Source organism: Rhipicephalus sanguineus, chromosome 6, assembly GCF_013339695.2.
Source record: "Rhipicephalus sanguineus isolate Rsan-2018 chromosome 6, BIME_Rsan_1.4, whole genome shotgun sequence".
NCBI classification, from domain to species: Eukaryota; Metazoa; Arthropoda; class Arachnida; order Ixodida; family Ixodidae; genus Rhipicephalus; species Rhipicephalus sanguineus.
The window spans coordinates 33,616,296-33,632,402 of NC_051181.1; the positions used below are offsets into that span (position 1 = coordinate 33,616,296).

The following is a 16,107-nucleotide window of genomic DNA, read 5'->3' on the forward strand; positions in this document are numbered from 1 at the left end:
CGCGAGCTTTTACCCGCGGCTAGAATAAGCGTGGTGATGTTATTAATTTGGACGTTATACGGAAAATTACGGCAACGGCGACGGCAAAAATCCGCCGAGAGCGTCCATATAATTGCTATCGCAAGGGTCAATGTACGGGGCAAATTTTGCGCCCCCCCCTGCCCCCCCCCCCCCCCTGTGCGCACGCCTATTCTCCTGAGATGATTTTTTCCATGAGATTTGCAATGAATCGAAATATTTCTAGCCTTCATAAGAGCCCCGTAATAATACTCAGGTGCTTGAATGTTAATGCAATATGCTTCTGTATTGCACTCCAGGATGTAAAATTCGCTGCTCCAAAGTGCTCCCAGATGCAAAATTATCTGCTCCAAGATGGAAACTTTGCTGCTCCAAAGTGCTCCAAAACGGAAATTTTGCTGCTCCAAAAATTGCTCCAAGTCAGAATTCCTCGGTAGCATCACTGCGACTGCGTTAGCACCTACCAACAAAACAGTGCCAAACAGTTTGTCTGCCTTGCTGAATAACACGGCCGGTGAGAGCACAGCCTGATTTACCTGCAACGGATGATAACGGCCGATACGTGTTCGCACTTTGCGAAAAGCCTGCAGTGCAGGAGCATTTACCGCCGCAGATCACAGGCTTAGTCCAAACACTTCGCAGCAGCACTAGGATATATTGTGGGCCCGGACGTTCACACGAACTGTGCAACCTTTATTTCATCGTCGACCTTCGCGACAAGCAAAAGGAGCTACTCGGCTGCAAGGACACTGTCACCTTCGACGACACCACCTTTTGATATCGAAAACTAGAAAATGCAGTACTTCCCACAGCAGCACAACAAGCCGCACATCATAGTGAGAAAACCAGAAAACTGCTACCTTTCGCAGCGCCCCTTAGATTTAAGGTGTTTACGATATGTCATTAATTTAAAAATGTACATTAACTAACTCGTCAAACACTTCCTGTTTATATTTTTGTAGGTTTAGCGCATTATAAGGTATTATTCTGCCCAAGTGAGATGTTTTAAGTTTATTTTATTGATGTGACGTGACTTCCGTGCGGTGCAGGAGCCAGTTCTGCGTACGACATTCTGTCGTAAAGGGCAGAAAACTTGGCTGAGAATTAACGTTTTTTTATCCTGTAGTAAGATAGAGTTAATTGAAGTATAGACAGTAGGCCAACATTAAGAAAAAGGAATATATATATACACACACACACATATATATATATATATATATATATATATATATATATATATATATATATATATATATATATATATATATATATATATTGTGAGGACGAAGATCGACACCGGGGCTCTGGCGCGCGTGGACAGCTAGCGGGGAGAGGCAGAGGAAGAAGATGTCAGAGAATAGAACAGCTTGGCCCAGGAACGGGTGCTGTCTCTATGTCTGAGTTCATTACAATGGCGCAGTCTACAACGCAAGCCGAACCTTGCACCTGAAGCCACCTGTCATCGCGCGTCGTCGGCAGCGCGGGTCTCTCCATCCTAGGAACGCCGTCCACGCTTCCTCGGTCATGGACACCATGGCCCGACCGCTGCTACAGCTACCCATCAAACCATCCCAGGACGGCGTCCAGGCCTCCTCGGTGGCTCAAGGGCACGCTTACCCCGGCGCCGCCAAGACAGTGCACGGCCTACCGTTGCCCGGGAATGTCGCTCACGCTTCCCGTGGCGACACCCTCTCATTCAGGGCTCCATCCGCACCTGAGCCGCTTTGGGATGCGGTACGAGCTCCTTCGGACCAGCAGCCCGCCGTCGTGGGCTCAACCACCACCGCCTACTGGTCCGACATTACGGGCTCCGCACGCGAACCATTGGAGAGCGCCGCGCACCTGCGGCGTACCATTGCGCGACTTCGCGTCACGGCCAACGCCTTGACAGCGTCGAGCTCTGCGCTGTTTCCTCCAATAATTCCCGCACTGACAGCCATCAACACCATGTTGGACGTAGCCACCTCGCTAGACCTCGAGGCCAGCTCGCCTGAGCAACGTAGAGAGCTCCAGTCTACCCTCAGCCAGGTATCTATTCAACTTGGTGACTTCGCGTACACAATCTACCGTTTCGCGCCTGCCGTATCACTATCCCAGACTACCTTCGTACTACCAGAGTTCCGCGGCTTCCAGGACGACGCCGAAAAATGGGTGGCGACCGTCAACGCCCTAGGAGCTCGCGAAGCCTGGACGGAGGCACAGAAATGGTCCATGGCGGTAGACCGCCTTCGAGAAGGTGCCGCGGCGTGGCACAAGTACGAAGGCGTGAGGCAGCAATCCTGGGACGAGTGGAGCACCAGGCTCATAGCTGCCTTTGGGCCGATCGACTACCACCTCGCTACCACCACCCAGTCCAACCTCACCGCTACCGAGGATGGAGCTCTGAAGGGGCACCACCTCGAGGCTGCTACTGTACAGTGGAGCTTACCACCACGACAAGTCGAGACAACACTCTCTACACAGCACTTGGTAACGCGTGCCCCAAACTCATCTTCCCTTGGTGACCCGGACGTGACGGCTCCTCTTGGACTCGGCACGCTGGTTGTCCAGAAGCCGGACGAATCCAAGACCATTACTAATGTGTGCGAAGAGCCATCTGAGCTAACTCATCCGCAACTTCAAGCCCATTCATTGCCCGAATGCGCAGATGGCCACCTTGCTTTCAATGAGACCAAGAATGTAGTGGCGACCACGTTTACCCGATGCACCCATCTGGAAGATTCCAGGACATGCCTGTGTGGAATGGTGAGAGCAGCCGTTCTGAAAGGAAAAGGCTCGCAGTACCTGACTACAGACCATCAACGGTTTGACGCGATGGAGTGCAATGTGTCCAACACGCAGGCATTCAGCGAGAAGGTTTCCCGGGACGAGCGCATGAAAGTTTCCCCGTCGCTATTCCCACTGCCTGCTGACGGAATATCAGTCATGAAGAAACGTGCGCTGGACTTCACAACCACGGCTCCCGAAGAGTCACCTAGACCGCCTCCAGAGACATCGGGCGTCAATGGAAAGGAGGAGAGCGAGCGCCCCCTTGACAGCGTGGAGGATTCGGCAGTAGAAGGGAATATTTCAATTCCCACAAAACTGCAGAAGGTTCCTGACGAATGTCCTGACCTTCTTCCCGGTGTTTACAAGCATGGGGTTTTAACCGAAAAGAAACGCCGAGACACCTTGCCAGCTACGGTGCCGCCTCGGATGCTGTTTCGGCATCCGTCCCCGGGCATGCCACATCCGCCGTTACCTCCGAGACAAAGCCAAAGCCGGCCGCCGGAAGCATGTTTTTTGCGATTTAGCCAGGGTCGCCCACCAGACCCACGAGCCAAGAAGGCAGATGCACCAGCCAAGTCAAAGCGTGGCTGAGACCGGCCACCGCGATGCAGCCAAAGCCGCCCACCAGAGACACTCTCGGCAGTTCCGCGCGCTTGCAGTCATGGCCGAGTGTGAGGACGAAGATCGACACCGGGGCTCTGGCGCGCGTGGACAGCTAGCGGGGAGAGGCAGAGGAAGAAGATGTCAGAGAATAGAACAGCTTGGCCCAGGAACGGGTGCTGTCTCTATGTCTGAGTTCATTACAATATATATATATATATATATATATATTGTCGCGGGCGAAAGAAGACAGACAACCAGGAGTCGACGTCTGCCCCGGAACCAGAGCAGCAAATACGTTCTCTTTTTTCCCACACCCAAAACGTGTATGTGCCACAGCGGGAAGGTATGTGTCATTACCCCCTCTCCCAAAGAAGCATCGTCTCGATGCTTTATGTGAGGGCAAAAGAGAAAATGGAGAAGGATACTATACAAGCGAAATGAATGTGTCGCGACACAAAATAACGTAGTCTGCTGCTATCAAACAATGAGTCAAATAACAGGAAAGAACAAAACAAAAAAGACAATAAAAGAGGACACACGTTAAGTCGTCAATGGAGTCAGTGTCACTGCACAGTCGAGTCACAGCGCGAAAAGTACGGTTTCAGCCTAGAAACATGGATGACTTCAGTTTGTGGGAGGCGCCGGGAACGTCGCGAGGTGCCCTCTGGGAGAACCTCATAAGTAACATCGCTGAGACGTCGTACAATCTTGTAAGGGCCGAAGTAGCGGCGCAGCAGCTTTTCTGAACGGCCGCGCTGTCTGATGGGGGTCCACACCCAGACTTCATCACCAGGATTGAAGGTAACTTCTCGGTGACGAAGATTGTAGCGGCGTGCGTCTGCAGTTTGGCGACACTGAATACGGCGTCGCGCGAGTTGATGGGCCTCCTCGGCGCGTTGAGCGAACATCGCAGCATCCGTGGAAAACATTCCTGGGTTGTCGGGGAGGAGCATGGCGTCGAGCACTGTGGTAACCTCTCGACCGTGGACTAAGCGAAAAGGGGTGAAACCTGTACTTTCTTGAATTGCAGTATCATACGCAAAAGTGACGTAAGGCAGGATATCGTCCCAGTTCTTGTGGTCAATGGCTACATACATTGACAGCATGTCTGCAATCGTCTTGTTCAGTCGTTCAGTCAGCCCATTTGTTTGCGGGTGATAGGCCGTTGTTTTGCCATGTTCCGTGCCACTTAACCTCAAGACTTCTTGCAGCATCTCTGCAGTGAAAGCTGTCCCACGGTCAGTGATGACGACAGCTGGCGCTCCGTGACGAAGGACGACGCTGTTAACGAAAAAATGGGCAACGTCTGCTGCGGTAGCTTTTGGAAGTGCCTTTGTTTCGCAGTACCGTGTTAAGTAATCGGTAGCGACCACAACCCACCGATTTCCAGACGAAGACGTGGAGAATGATCCCAGCAAGTCCATGCCAATCTGATGAAAAGGCGCCTTCGGTGTGGCTATTGGTTGTAGCAGTCCCGCTGGTCGCGTAGGTGGTGTCTTACGCCGTTGGCAGTCGCGACACGTGCGAACATAGTGCTTCACAGCCTTCGCGAGACGTGGCCAGTAGTAGGAGCGGCGAAGCCGTTGCAACGTGCGCGTATAGCCAAGGTGTCCGGACGATGGTTCGTCGTGACAAGCATGTAAAATGTCGTCACGAAGCGTGGTTGGCGCAACTAGAAGGTATGTAGCTTGCGTATGATCAAAGTTCTTCTTATAAAGGACTCCATCCCGGAAACAAAAGGAGGCTAGTGAGCGTGCGAAATTTCGAGGAGGGTGGGATGTGCGCCCTTCCAGGTGGTCAATGAGCGGGCTGAGCTCCGAGTCGTCACGCTGTTGCTGAGCCAAGCTGGTTGCTGACACGGCAGAAAGAAAAGTGTCGTCGTCTTCAAGGTCAGTGTTGGCATTTCCGACTGGCGCACGTGAAAGACAGTCAGCGTCGGTGTGTTTCCGCCCAGACTTGTGTACGATGGTGATGTCGAATTCTTGTAGCCGAAGGCTCCATCGTGCTAGACGACCTGAGGGATCCTTGAGATTCGCGAGCCAACAAAGAGAATGGTGGTCGCTAACTACCCTGAATGGGCGGCCGTACAAGTATGGCCGAAACTTTGTTATGGCCCAGACAACAGCTAAGCATTCTTTTTCCGTAGCAGAATAGTTTTTCTCAGCAGGTGATAAGGTTCTGCTCGCATAAGCAATCACGCGCTCTACGCCATTCTGCCAATGAACTAATACGGCGCCAAGTCCGACGTTGCTGGCGTCTGTGTGCAACTCTGTGTCAGCGTTTTCGTCAAAATGACCCAGTACAGGCGGAGCCTGGAGATGGTTTCTGAGGGTGTCGAAGGCATGGCGCTGATCCTGACCCCAAACAAATGGGACGCCGTCTTTTGTAAGTTGATTGAGGGGTTCAGCGATCTTTGAAAAATTTTTGACGAAACGCCTGTAGTACGCACACAGCCCCAGAAATCGGCGTAGGTCGCGCTTATTTGTGGGCACGGAAAATGCGGCAACGGCGCTGGTTTTCTCGGGGTCGGGGCGGACGCCAGCATGGCTGACAACGTGGCCAAGGAATTTCAGTTCTTCGTATCCAAAATGGCACTTCTCATGTTTGAGAGAAAGCCCAGCTGTTGTAATTGCCTGAAGGACTGTCTGCAGGCGCTGGACGTGCTGTTCAAAGGTGTCTGCGAAGACCACGACGTCGTCAAGGTAAACAAGACATGATTTCCATTTGAGCCCTGTCAGAACCGAATCCATCATCCTTTGAGAGGTAGCTGGCGCTGAGCATAGACCGAAAGGCAGGACCTTAAACTCGTAGAGGCCGTCAGGAGTAATAAAAGCAGTTTTTTCGCGGTCACGCTCGTCAACTGAGATTTGCCAGTAGCCACTACGTAAATCCATGGAGGAAAAATATCTGGCGTTGCGTATACGGTCCAAGGAGTCATCTATTCGGGGTAGAGGAAAAACTTCTTTTTTGGTGACCTTGTTCAATTTCCGATAATCGACGCAAAAGCGCAACGTACCATCCTTCTTCTTTACTAACACAACTGGTGAAGCCCAGGGACTAGTCGATGGCTGGATGACGTCGTCTTTAAGCATCTGCTGAACTTGGTCACGTATAGCGTCTTGTTCCTTTTGCGATACCCTATAGGCATGTTGTCGAATGGGTCTTTCGGTGGGTTCGGTGATAATACGGTGCTGAGCAAGCGGTGTCTGTTTAACCTTCGACGTTGTAGCAAAGCAGTCTTGAAATGCAGAATACGCAGAAGGCTTTCTCGTTGTGCTGACGGTAGACCCTGGTTTACGTCGAGAGTGCTAGTGAAGTCCTCGGGTAGAATGGTCGCCAGACGAAAGTGAAGCCAATGTTGACGAACCCTGGGCCTCTGCAATTTCCTCAAAGTAGGCAATGGCGGTGCGTCTGGCAAGATGACGATATTCGTCACTGAAGTTCGTGACCAGCAGGTGAGCTCGTCTGTTGCTAGGCTGAATGATTCCTCGGGCAACGCAGATTTGTCGTGAAAGAAGGAACGACAAATTGGCCTCCGCAATTACAGCGCTTGACACGTCCTGTCCGAATTCCACAGTGACAAAGAGACTGCTTCGAGGCGGCAGAGTCACAGAATCATCGGCAACACGTAATGCTGATTCCGGCAATTGGATGTTGTCAGTTGTAGCACGACAAGGTTCTTCGAATGACACAAGTAACTCACGGAGGTCAATGACTGCGCCGTACTCACGAAGAAAGTCCATTCCCAGGATGACTGGCCGAGAGCACACAGGCAACACGAGGAAAGACCCTGTAAATGTCGACGCACGGATTCGAATACGTGATGTGCACATTCCAGTCGGCCTCACCAGATGGCCACCTGCCGTGCGCAACTGGGGTCCTTGCCACGGTGTGGTAACTTTCCTCAGTTCAGATGCAAGTGCGGCGCTCATAACAGAATAGTCGGCACCGGTGTCAACGAGGGCAGTGACAGCATGGTTGTCCACGCAGACGGCGATGTCGGCAAAAACGATCCTTTTACTGTCGGAAAACATTGAAAAACGGGAACGGTCGTCGTCGGGTCGTTGCGTCGAGGGAGGTTCTTTGAAAGTTCGTCGGTCAGCGACTTCACCCCCAGAAGTCGCGGCTCCTAGTTTCCCCTGCGAGGACTCGGAGACCGGCTCCTGAAAGGAGCGTAAGACGACGAGGGCGAGGTAGGTGATGTAGACCGGCGAGGCGATGGCGATCGCGATTGGCGGCGCTCAACAGTCGAAGGAATTCGCTGGCCCGTGAGATACGCCTCGATTTCGCGGGGGCGCTCACCGTATCGTGGGCATCGAGCATCAGGGTGGAAGCCGCGGACCCCTACGGTACTGACAGTTGCGATACACGTGACCCGCTTCGCCGCATGGTAGCAGAGCGGACGATTGTCCGACGTGCACCACACACATGCCTTGCTAGCACTCTGTCTCGATGCAGACGGCAGATATGTGGGTGCACTCGGAAACCTTGAACCGGGAGGCAGACTCGAAGCGGTGTCCTGGAGTCCTGGAATGGGTGCGTAGACTGGTCCATTGTCCGCATAGAGGGACGTGTTGCTGGTGGTGCAGAAGATCGCAGTGCCGCCGCATACGTCAGGACGGGGGCCTCAGGTATTGGTGGTGCGAGCGGCGCAAGAGGTGCGACCGCCTGCCTTATTTCTTGTCTGATTACGTCCGCGAGTGCAGTCACAGGCGGTTGTGCTCCAACTGTATGGAGTTGTCGCAGTTCGTACCGCACGATACTTCGTATGAAGTCTGCGAGCGCCTGCCTCTCGCTGTCGGATCCGATGGAGCATGCAGTGGCCGTGATGTCGTTGCTTTCGTACTGTGACGACCGGTGCTGGAGAGTACGCTCCATCGTGGTTGCCTCACTGATGAACTCGGCCACAGTTGTCGGTGGATTGCGCACGAGTCCAGCGAAAAGCTGTTCTTTCACCCCACGCATCAAGTGCCGCACCTTCTTTTCCTCTGACATGGCAGGGTCTGCGCGCCGGAAGAGTCGAAGCATGCCCTCAACAAACATTGAGACTCGCTCGTTCGGCCGCTGATTCCTGCACGAGATGGCTTGTTCAGCTCTCTCCTTCCTTTCGGCGTTGCGGTACGCGTCGCGGAGCTGCCGACTAAACTCTTGCCATGTCGCGAAGGAAGTCCTCGTGGTTTTCGTACCACGTTTTCGCAGAGTCTTCCAATGGGAAGTAGACTCTCCGCAGCTTGCGAACTTCGTCCCATTCGTTGATGCTGGCAACCCGATGGAAGTGGTCGAGCCAGTCATCAATATCTTCGAAAATGTCTCCATGGAATGGTCTTGGTGTCTGTGGCACATGAAAAACATGCGCGAGGGGAGAACAATGGGCATTGGTAATCTGACTCGCCTGGCTTGTTGTCGGAGTCGTCATCTTTTCGAGTTTCGATGACAAGGGACCAAATTCGGGGGGTAATCCTCGCAGACGGCGGCTGCTTCTTGCTCTGGGAGATGTAGCTGTCGCCAAGGTGCTAGGAGTGACGGCCGACACTTGTGAGCCAAGGTACAGGTACCCAACGCCTCCACCAGTAATGTCGCGGGCGAAAGAAGACAGACAACCAGGAGTCGACGTCTGCCCCGGAACCAGAGCAGCAAAAACGTTCTCTTCTTTCCCACACCCAAAACGTGCATGTGCCACAGCGGGATGGTATGTGTCAATATACAGGGTGCCCCAGCTATCACGCAGCACGATTTTAAAAAAGAGGAACGGCGTTACGGGAATCAAACCTACAGCATATTGTTCCTAGTGCACTAGAGTAGCCACTGGTATTTTTTTCGTTAATGAGGTTTAATTAATTAGTCATAATTATATTTCTAACTCGACAAGTACTCGCCTAATTGTCAAAATGTCAATGAGGCGTATGTAGGCATGTTCAAATGGCATCTAACTGCGCTACTTTCAACAACGTGCTAATTGCGCGCTCATTTTTTCCGGCTGATAAAGAAAGCCCGCTAAATATGAAAAATAACACGTGACTACGCTCCCACCCGCAAAGGAAACCAGCGCGCTCAAGTAAGCTTACTGCAAACAACCGCTTTGCCTGTTCCCTGTTGCGAAAGACAGCGTTCCGCATTTTGGCAAGGGTACAGGTCGGGCGCCAGCGATATGCGTGCAATTTCGCTGGAATTCAATCCGTTCGATAGTACGCCGCAATCATCCATATCTCACGGCCGACTGTTCTCATTGATAACGCGGCAGGTGTTCCGATTACGGCCTGACTCTGTAAAACCAAGCGGTGCGTTTCTAGGCCGGAGGGTGGCAGATAGGGCGATACGTTTTTTTTTCTTTCTGCATTTTTTCCTTGATACTGTCTGCCTCATATGGAGCCTGTTTGAGGGCGCTGGTTCCCGACGCGCGCAACACTCTAGTCACGTGTCACTTTTCATATTTCGCGGGCTTTCTTGATCAGGCGGAAAAAATGAGCGCGCAATTAGCGCGTTGTTGAAAGTAGCGCAGTTAGATGCCATTTGAACATGCCTACATACTCCTCGTTGACATTTTGACAATTAGGCGAGTACTTGTCGAGTTAGAAATATAATTATGACTAATTAATTAAACATCATTAACGAAAAAAATAGCAGTGGCTACTCTAGTGTACTAGGAACAATATGCTGTAGGTTTGATTCGCGTAACGCCGTTCCTCTTTTTTAAAATCGTGCTGCGTGATAGCTAGGACACCCTGTATATATATTGTATGGCCGTGCACCGTCTTTTCTTCTGGACACCAGCTTCTTCTCCGCGCCCTCTGTCCCATCAGCGTCCCTTCCAGAAGAGTTCGCTGCCCGCGTCGCCCGCTGCCGTGAAATTGCCCGCGCCAGCACCTCTGCCATTCAGGCCAAGAGGAAAGTTCGTTGCGATGAGACACGTAGAGTTGTGTCTTTCCACCCAGGCGACGAAGTGCTCCTCTGGACACCTGTTCGCACACCGGGGCTCTGTGAAATATTCGTTCACAGATACCTGGCCCTTACACCGTGCTTGAAAGAACGTCTGCGGTGAATTATCGCGTCGCTCCTGTTAGTTCGGCTTCGGACCGCCGCCGTCGCGGTACCGAGATCATCCATGTGTCTCGCCTGAAGCCCTATGTCAGGCGTTCGTACCCTTACTAAATGGACGTCTTGCTGACCGCTTTCGTGAAGAGGGAAAATAGTGTGAGCGCTGGCTGTGTCGGTCATCATCTTCATTTGTGCATACAAATCATTGTGATCATCATCATCGTGTTGGATCGCCGGTGTTCGGTTTTTAGTTCGCGCGCGCGCCTTTGCTGTAAATACAACAATCGTTCCGTCGTACCTGACGTCGTATCACTATATATATATATATATATATATATATATATATATATATATATATATTATATATATATATATATATATTTGTCGAGCATGGTGGCACACTTGTCACCGCCCCGTTCTAAAGGCTACGCTCATAGCATCCATCCATCCAATAAGCGATACCGTGTGACAGCGTGTGAATGACAATTGCGGCGAAGTGCACTTAAGCTGGCCCGTGTGACAGGGGTATAAATTTCGACCTCTCCGTGGTTTAGGTGATCTTTTACACGGAAGACAATGCATTCTGTAAGCGACTGCAAAACAACAGGTGATATTATTGAAAGTTATGTTTTGATGCATGTGCGCACAAAAAGAACAAAAAAGTACATAATTTACTTACTGTGTGAACATAACGACCAAATCAGAATTCTGAAAGAAAGCTTGTTCCAAAGCATACAGCTTTAGTTTTTTCAATGTCTCTCTGTCGTGCAGATCTCCACTTGGCGTGCGACTTTCGTATGAGGCAGTTTTCTGTAAATATGTTATTGTAGCAGAACGTGTAGGAAATGGTGCACATCCCTATACGTACGGTATGTGTTCCCTGGTGTCCTGTAAGTGTGATCCAGACAGGAGGATCCTAACTGCTGCAAGTCCAGGCTCACCTACGACAGCATGTAAACCAGTTTTAGATCGGAAACGTTGGTATGTGTGTGTGAATGCGTCTGCGATAATACTGAATGCAATATTAAATGTGGTGATGAGAACACCGGGCGTGTCCAACACACAAGTCATTCACACGTGTGTCAACGCATGGGTGCAGTCAAATGAGAGAAGAAAAAAGTATTGTTACTGAGTGATACGATTATGCGCTAATGCAGTGCTCAACAAAGTGACAAGGATGAGGGGTGCCCATGAAACGATTGCATGGGGGCTCTACAGCCATATCGGTTGGCTACCGCTGTACTCTTGTAAATACCCATCAAATCGACTCATCTCCTCCATCACAGTATTTCCCTATCGAACAACTCAACGCATGAGCTGAAGAGAATAATGCTTGAACTTTGAATTTGAACTGACAGCTGAAGGGGAAGCACTTGTGTCTTGTCTATTCTTCACTGATGCCCATCTTTCGATGTGCACTGTCGTGGTACAGTAGATAACTGGGCGACTTGGAAGATACTCACGATGGCTAGCGCACATGTGAAGTGTATGAAACAACAAAGCGCACGGATACCTGCGTGAGCCATCTATCTATGTCTCTCACCGATGCTGAGGTGTTATTCCTGGAAAATGCGTCATTGTAAGCTTGTTGGGAACCACTTACACCAGCCATGTAGAGCGCCGCGTGCTGTGCAGTGGCGGTGCGCGTAGCCCACAGGCGCACTTTAAAAGGGGCAGCCTGCGCGCTGCCTGAGAGAGGTTCCCTGGTTATCAGGAAGATCAGACGCTGCCACCTGCGCTAGCCGATTGTTGCTGCCCGAGACCGTGCAGTATGCCTTCCTGTCGCGCGTCTCTAGCCCGGCTTTGCCGTATGAGCCGTAGTTTCAAATGAATTGTTGCTGTTTCCTTCGATTTAAAGCCTCCGTCGTCCTTGCTTTATGCTTTACCTACACGCAGGGCTGAGCAAGCCCAATACCTACAGCTTTCATAAGAGATATTATTTTTCTCGTATTTTATGAACGTTTTCCAAGGTCGTGCTGTCCGATTGTGCACGCCGTTACTTTCTGCTTAAAAATCTACAGATCAACGTATTACGGCCATATTTTTGTGTAAGAGATTATAAAGTGCCTCGGAATAATGGTGTGTAAATTTGACGCATTTGCAGACGGTTCTTCGAAGGTTGCGCCTAAAAGGCTGAAGTGTCCCCCAGCTGTCCTGTTTTAAGGGCCTTCAACTGAAGTCTCAGCCATCCTGATTCAGGAAGGCATACGGACATATGATAAAAGTCATGGACGCCTGTTTTTATTAAAGCACCAACTGTGTGTCGGTAGATCAGCCCGTCGAGATGTCTGGGCCTTCGTCTCTCGTTACGGTTTGGCTGTCGCGTCAAATCACCGATCACCGCTGCGTCGTGTTGTGCCGCTACTCTTACATCATGCCATGTCATACGGTTGCGAGATTTTGTCTTCGTGGCTACGTATGTCTGGCGGCGAGCTCTTACATCCTTGTCGAGGTGATTATGCAGCGACATGGCCGGCGGCGTCGGATCATCAGTGGTGTACGGGAACGGCGCCTCCATCGATTGGTGCTTATGGTTTTCCGGAAAGAGGCTGACAGGTAAGTCCTGCGTTTGGTCACTGTAAGGTAGTATCCTGGAAACCTGCGTAGTGTCATTGTGAGGTAGTGTCCTGGAAGCGGTGACAGCGATGTACCATGATTTGTGCACTCAGTTACTGCTAGGTAATCAGCAATAGACGTCAGACTCTGCCCAGGCGGCGCTGCGAAAAACACCGCCACAAGAGCCCGCACCGCAGCCCTGGCGCTAACTGGGTAGTACAAAGGGAGCCGTCCGCAAGCGATTGTGCAAAGGCCACAGTAGAACCCCCCCCTCCTCTTTCGTTGGTGTCCAGACGCGGTTTCCTGAAAATAAAGCACCTGGAAAAACTTCTTTCGCCAATCCACGTTTCAAAAATATAGGAAGCGCATCAAAGCGAACTGCGGGTACAATACAAGAGAAGTTTCAGTTACTCCTGTGCGCTGCAGCTCGCAAGTACAAACGAGCATCGCACGACATCGAGTTCTAGGCAAGCTCTCCGACGTCCGTTTTTGAGCGCCTAAATGCGTTAAAATCGGGTATATACGTAATGCGAAAGCGATGAAGTACATACACGGTCAATTTACTTAGTTATGTATCTTACGATCAGTGGTACAAAGCTCGCTTTATCAGGGACGAATGGCCCCGGCGATTTTCATCTCTTCAATTGCATATCCCCTCACCTCTCGCTTCCTATGCATTGGCCTGTTTTATTACGCATCCTCAAATGGGCTCTTGATGGTTGTCTTCCGTCTGTATGTACTGCAAATGGGGACACGCGCGTGTCCGCTTTCGCGGGGTACAAGCAAAGGCAAAACTGTGGCCTCCAAGATAGCCACGGCAATCGCGGAGGCCACGGGCAAAACGAACATGAAGGTGGTTACGACCAGCATTTTGCGATTTACTTGTATGACGCATGTGTTATCTAGTTAGAACCGAAACTCCGAGCCTTCAAAACGTACGTGCGCGAGGCTGTGTGGTGACGACCAACTCAGACTATTGGCCGCGAGATCGAGCGGAGTCGCCGCCTAGCGGCTTCTGGCTGAACCGCGCCTAGTGTGGATTGCTCCATGCGTCGTCTGCTAGCCCCGTTGTGTTTGCATGTGTGCGTACGTCATGCGCCTCAAAAGGCGGTTTGTTCCGTTGCGCTGGTGCAACTTTAACCGCTCGTACGTATGCCTGACACGATGTAAAGAAGCATTTTGCTTTGATCGGTTGTATATGTACTGTAATAAGATCAGAGAGTGCACTTGTCGAGTGCTGTGTGTGGTCTCCGTACCCTCCGTTCACGAGAGTCATATTAGTGTACGTACCGCTCTGTGGTTCAAGCGCATTGCAAAGTGCACTTGCATTGCCCTAAAAATGAGAAGTAATAAATCTCATGTGAATATAGCCGTTTATCGGCGCGGTGGTAAAAAAAAAGGGGGCTCGCATGTACTTGAGCGTTGCGGTTAGGTGTTGTTTCTACGTTACGCGATGAGTTTTAGTTGTGCACGTTCCTGGTCTCACTAGAGAGAAGTATTTCTGTTAAGTCACGTCTGACACTTCGGTACTTAAATTGCTCCCCGAAAAATAACAGAAAATGAAATGGCACGGAAATCGCAAAACTGAGTTGCCTTGTGCAATTTTATCTTGTGGCGAAATTTATACAAAAAGACCCGTGTACTTAGATTAAGGTGCGCGTTAAATGGCGCTCATGGTCAAAATTCATGTAAACGGCGTAGTTTACATTTATGTCCTAGTCATTTCACACGAAGCCACGCCTTTTTTTCTTTACATTATAAGCGTTTGTGTTGCGTTGCTTAGATTGACGGAAGGCAGCGGACATTATTCGTATGAGAAAACCTACTTTGGTCCCGTGAAATAACCGCACCTTTGTTTCATTACTGTCGTACAAGTAATCAACCGAAGAAATTTCCGTGCTGTACAGTTACCTTTGTGTACTGTTACTGGAATAAAAACAAGCGTGTGCGTGTTAAGCGTCTCCGTAGCGCTAAAGCGCTGTCAGCCACGTAGCTTTCCTCAGTAATCCTATCAACTGTCCTACATTTCATGAAGAACTGAATAAGAAATGCGAATGAATATTTGAGCACGCAATGCACAAAGTGCTATTTCAACTCATCGAGCAGGTATACGGGCTTTCTTTTTGTTGAGGGGCATCGAAATGAACAAGAAGTAAATAGTTAATTCAGTCGCGCTATACAGCAGTGCGTAGTAGGTGGGACACAAGCTAAACATGTACAAATAAAGCATCAAGAAAACGTCACCAATTGCGAAAACGCCAACTGTCGCCGAAGGCGACCGACCCGTTCGTTGGCAGAATGCGCTTCTCTCAGAAGTAATTGTAACGTTCGGCGCGCTTCGCGCATTAATTCGGGAATGAAGAGCGCACATATTACCACAAAGCTGCAGTCAACGTATTTTGATTGCCGGAAATCAGGTCACATCGCTCACAACGAAGCGCTGTTGTGCACGTTTGTATACGTGCCGACAACCGCCTATCCACACTAGCACGACGACGGTGCTGCCACCTGTAGCCCGATCTCGCGGCGAATAGGATGTCGCGGCGTGCGTATCAATCGTTTTCAGTCTGCCTGTAGCTGCTCACTCTGTGTTACACGGCAGCACCACAGTCAGAGCTGCTGCTGAGCTGCATAGTCAAGGTTACCACGGTTCTTCGTCAGGGCTACGCAAAACACCAGAAGAGCCGCCTTGTCATACTTTTTCATGCGACCGGCTGTGGAGAACGCGGGTACTTCGCTTTACTCAACACGCTCCCATCGGCCTTATTCAGCTCTCGCGCCTTTGTGCTCAGTACGACAACTATGGAAATCGGGAAAACTGAACGTTGTTATTCAGTCCTTTACTGCCATGGCAATTCAAAACGCAACAGTAGCGTCGACTGCGGCGTTTCCTCGTAGCGTGCGGAGCGGTCGCGTCTGCTGTTGTTTTCGCCGTCGTTCTGGTGAGTGATCCTGCAAGCACTTCATGGTGGTTTGGTGGCGCGTCCGACCAGCGGAGTGAAATTCACAGCTCTTTCCGAGTGTTAAATGCACAAACACATGATATATTAAGCTCAATCGTTGTCTCGCACTCCTTAGTTGGACCTGGTCCCACAGCAAACTGTGCGAGGGAGTCGGCATTTGTAC

At 50.7% G+C, this 16,107-nt stretch overlaps 1 protein-coding gene across 1 annotated transcript in view; it reads right to left on the bottom strand.

Moving 5' to 3' along the window:
• Positions 1–16,107, bottom strand: part of LOC119395686 (uncharacterized) — a 299,084-nt gene that overhangs the window by 179,686 nt on the left and 103,291 nt on the right. The window contains exons 7-8 of the mRNA XM_037662688.2: positions 11,294–11,366; positions 11,105–11,235 (exon numbers count right to left, since the gene is read on the bottom strand). Coding sequence (XP_037518616.1) covers positions 11,126–11,235; positions 11,294–11,366 — 183 coding nt within the window. The 3' untranslated portion in view covers positions 11,105–11,125. The remainder of the gene's footprint in view (positions 1–11,104; positions 11,236–11,293; positions 11,367–16,107) is intronic.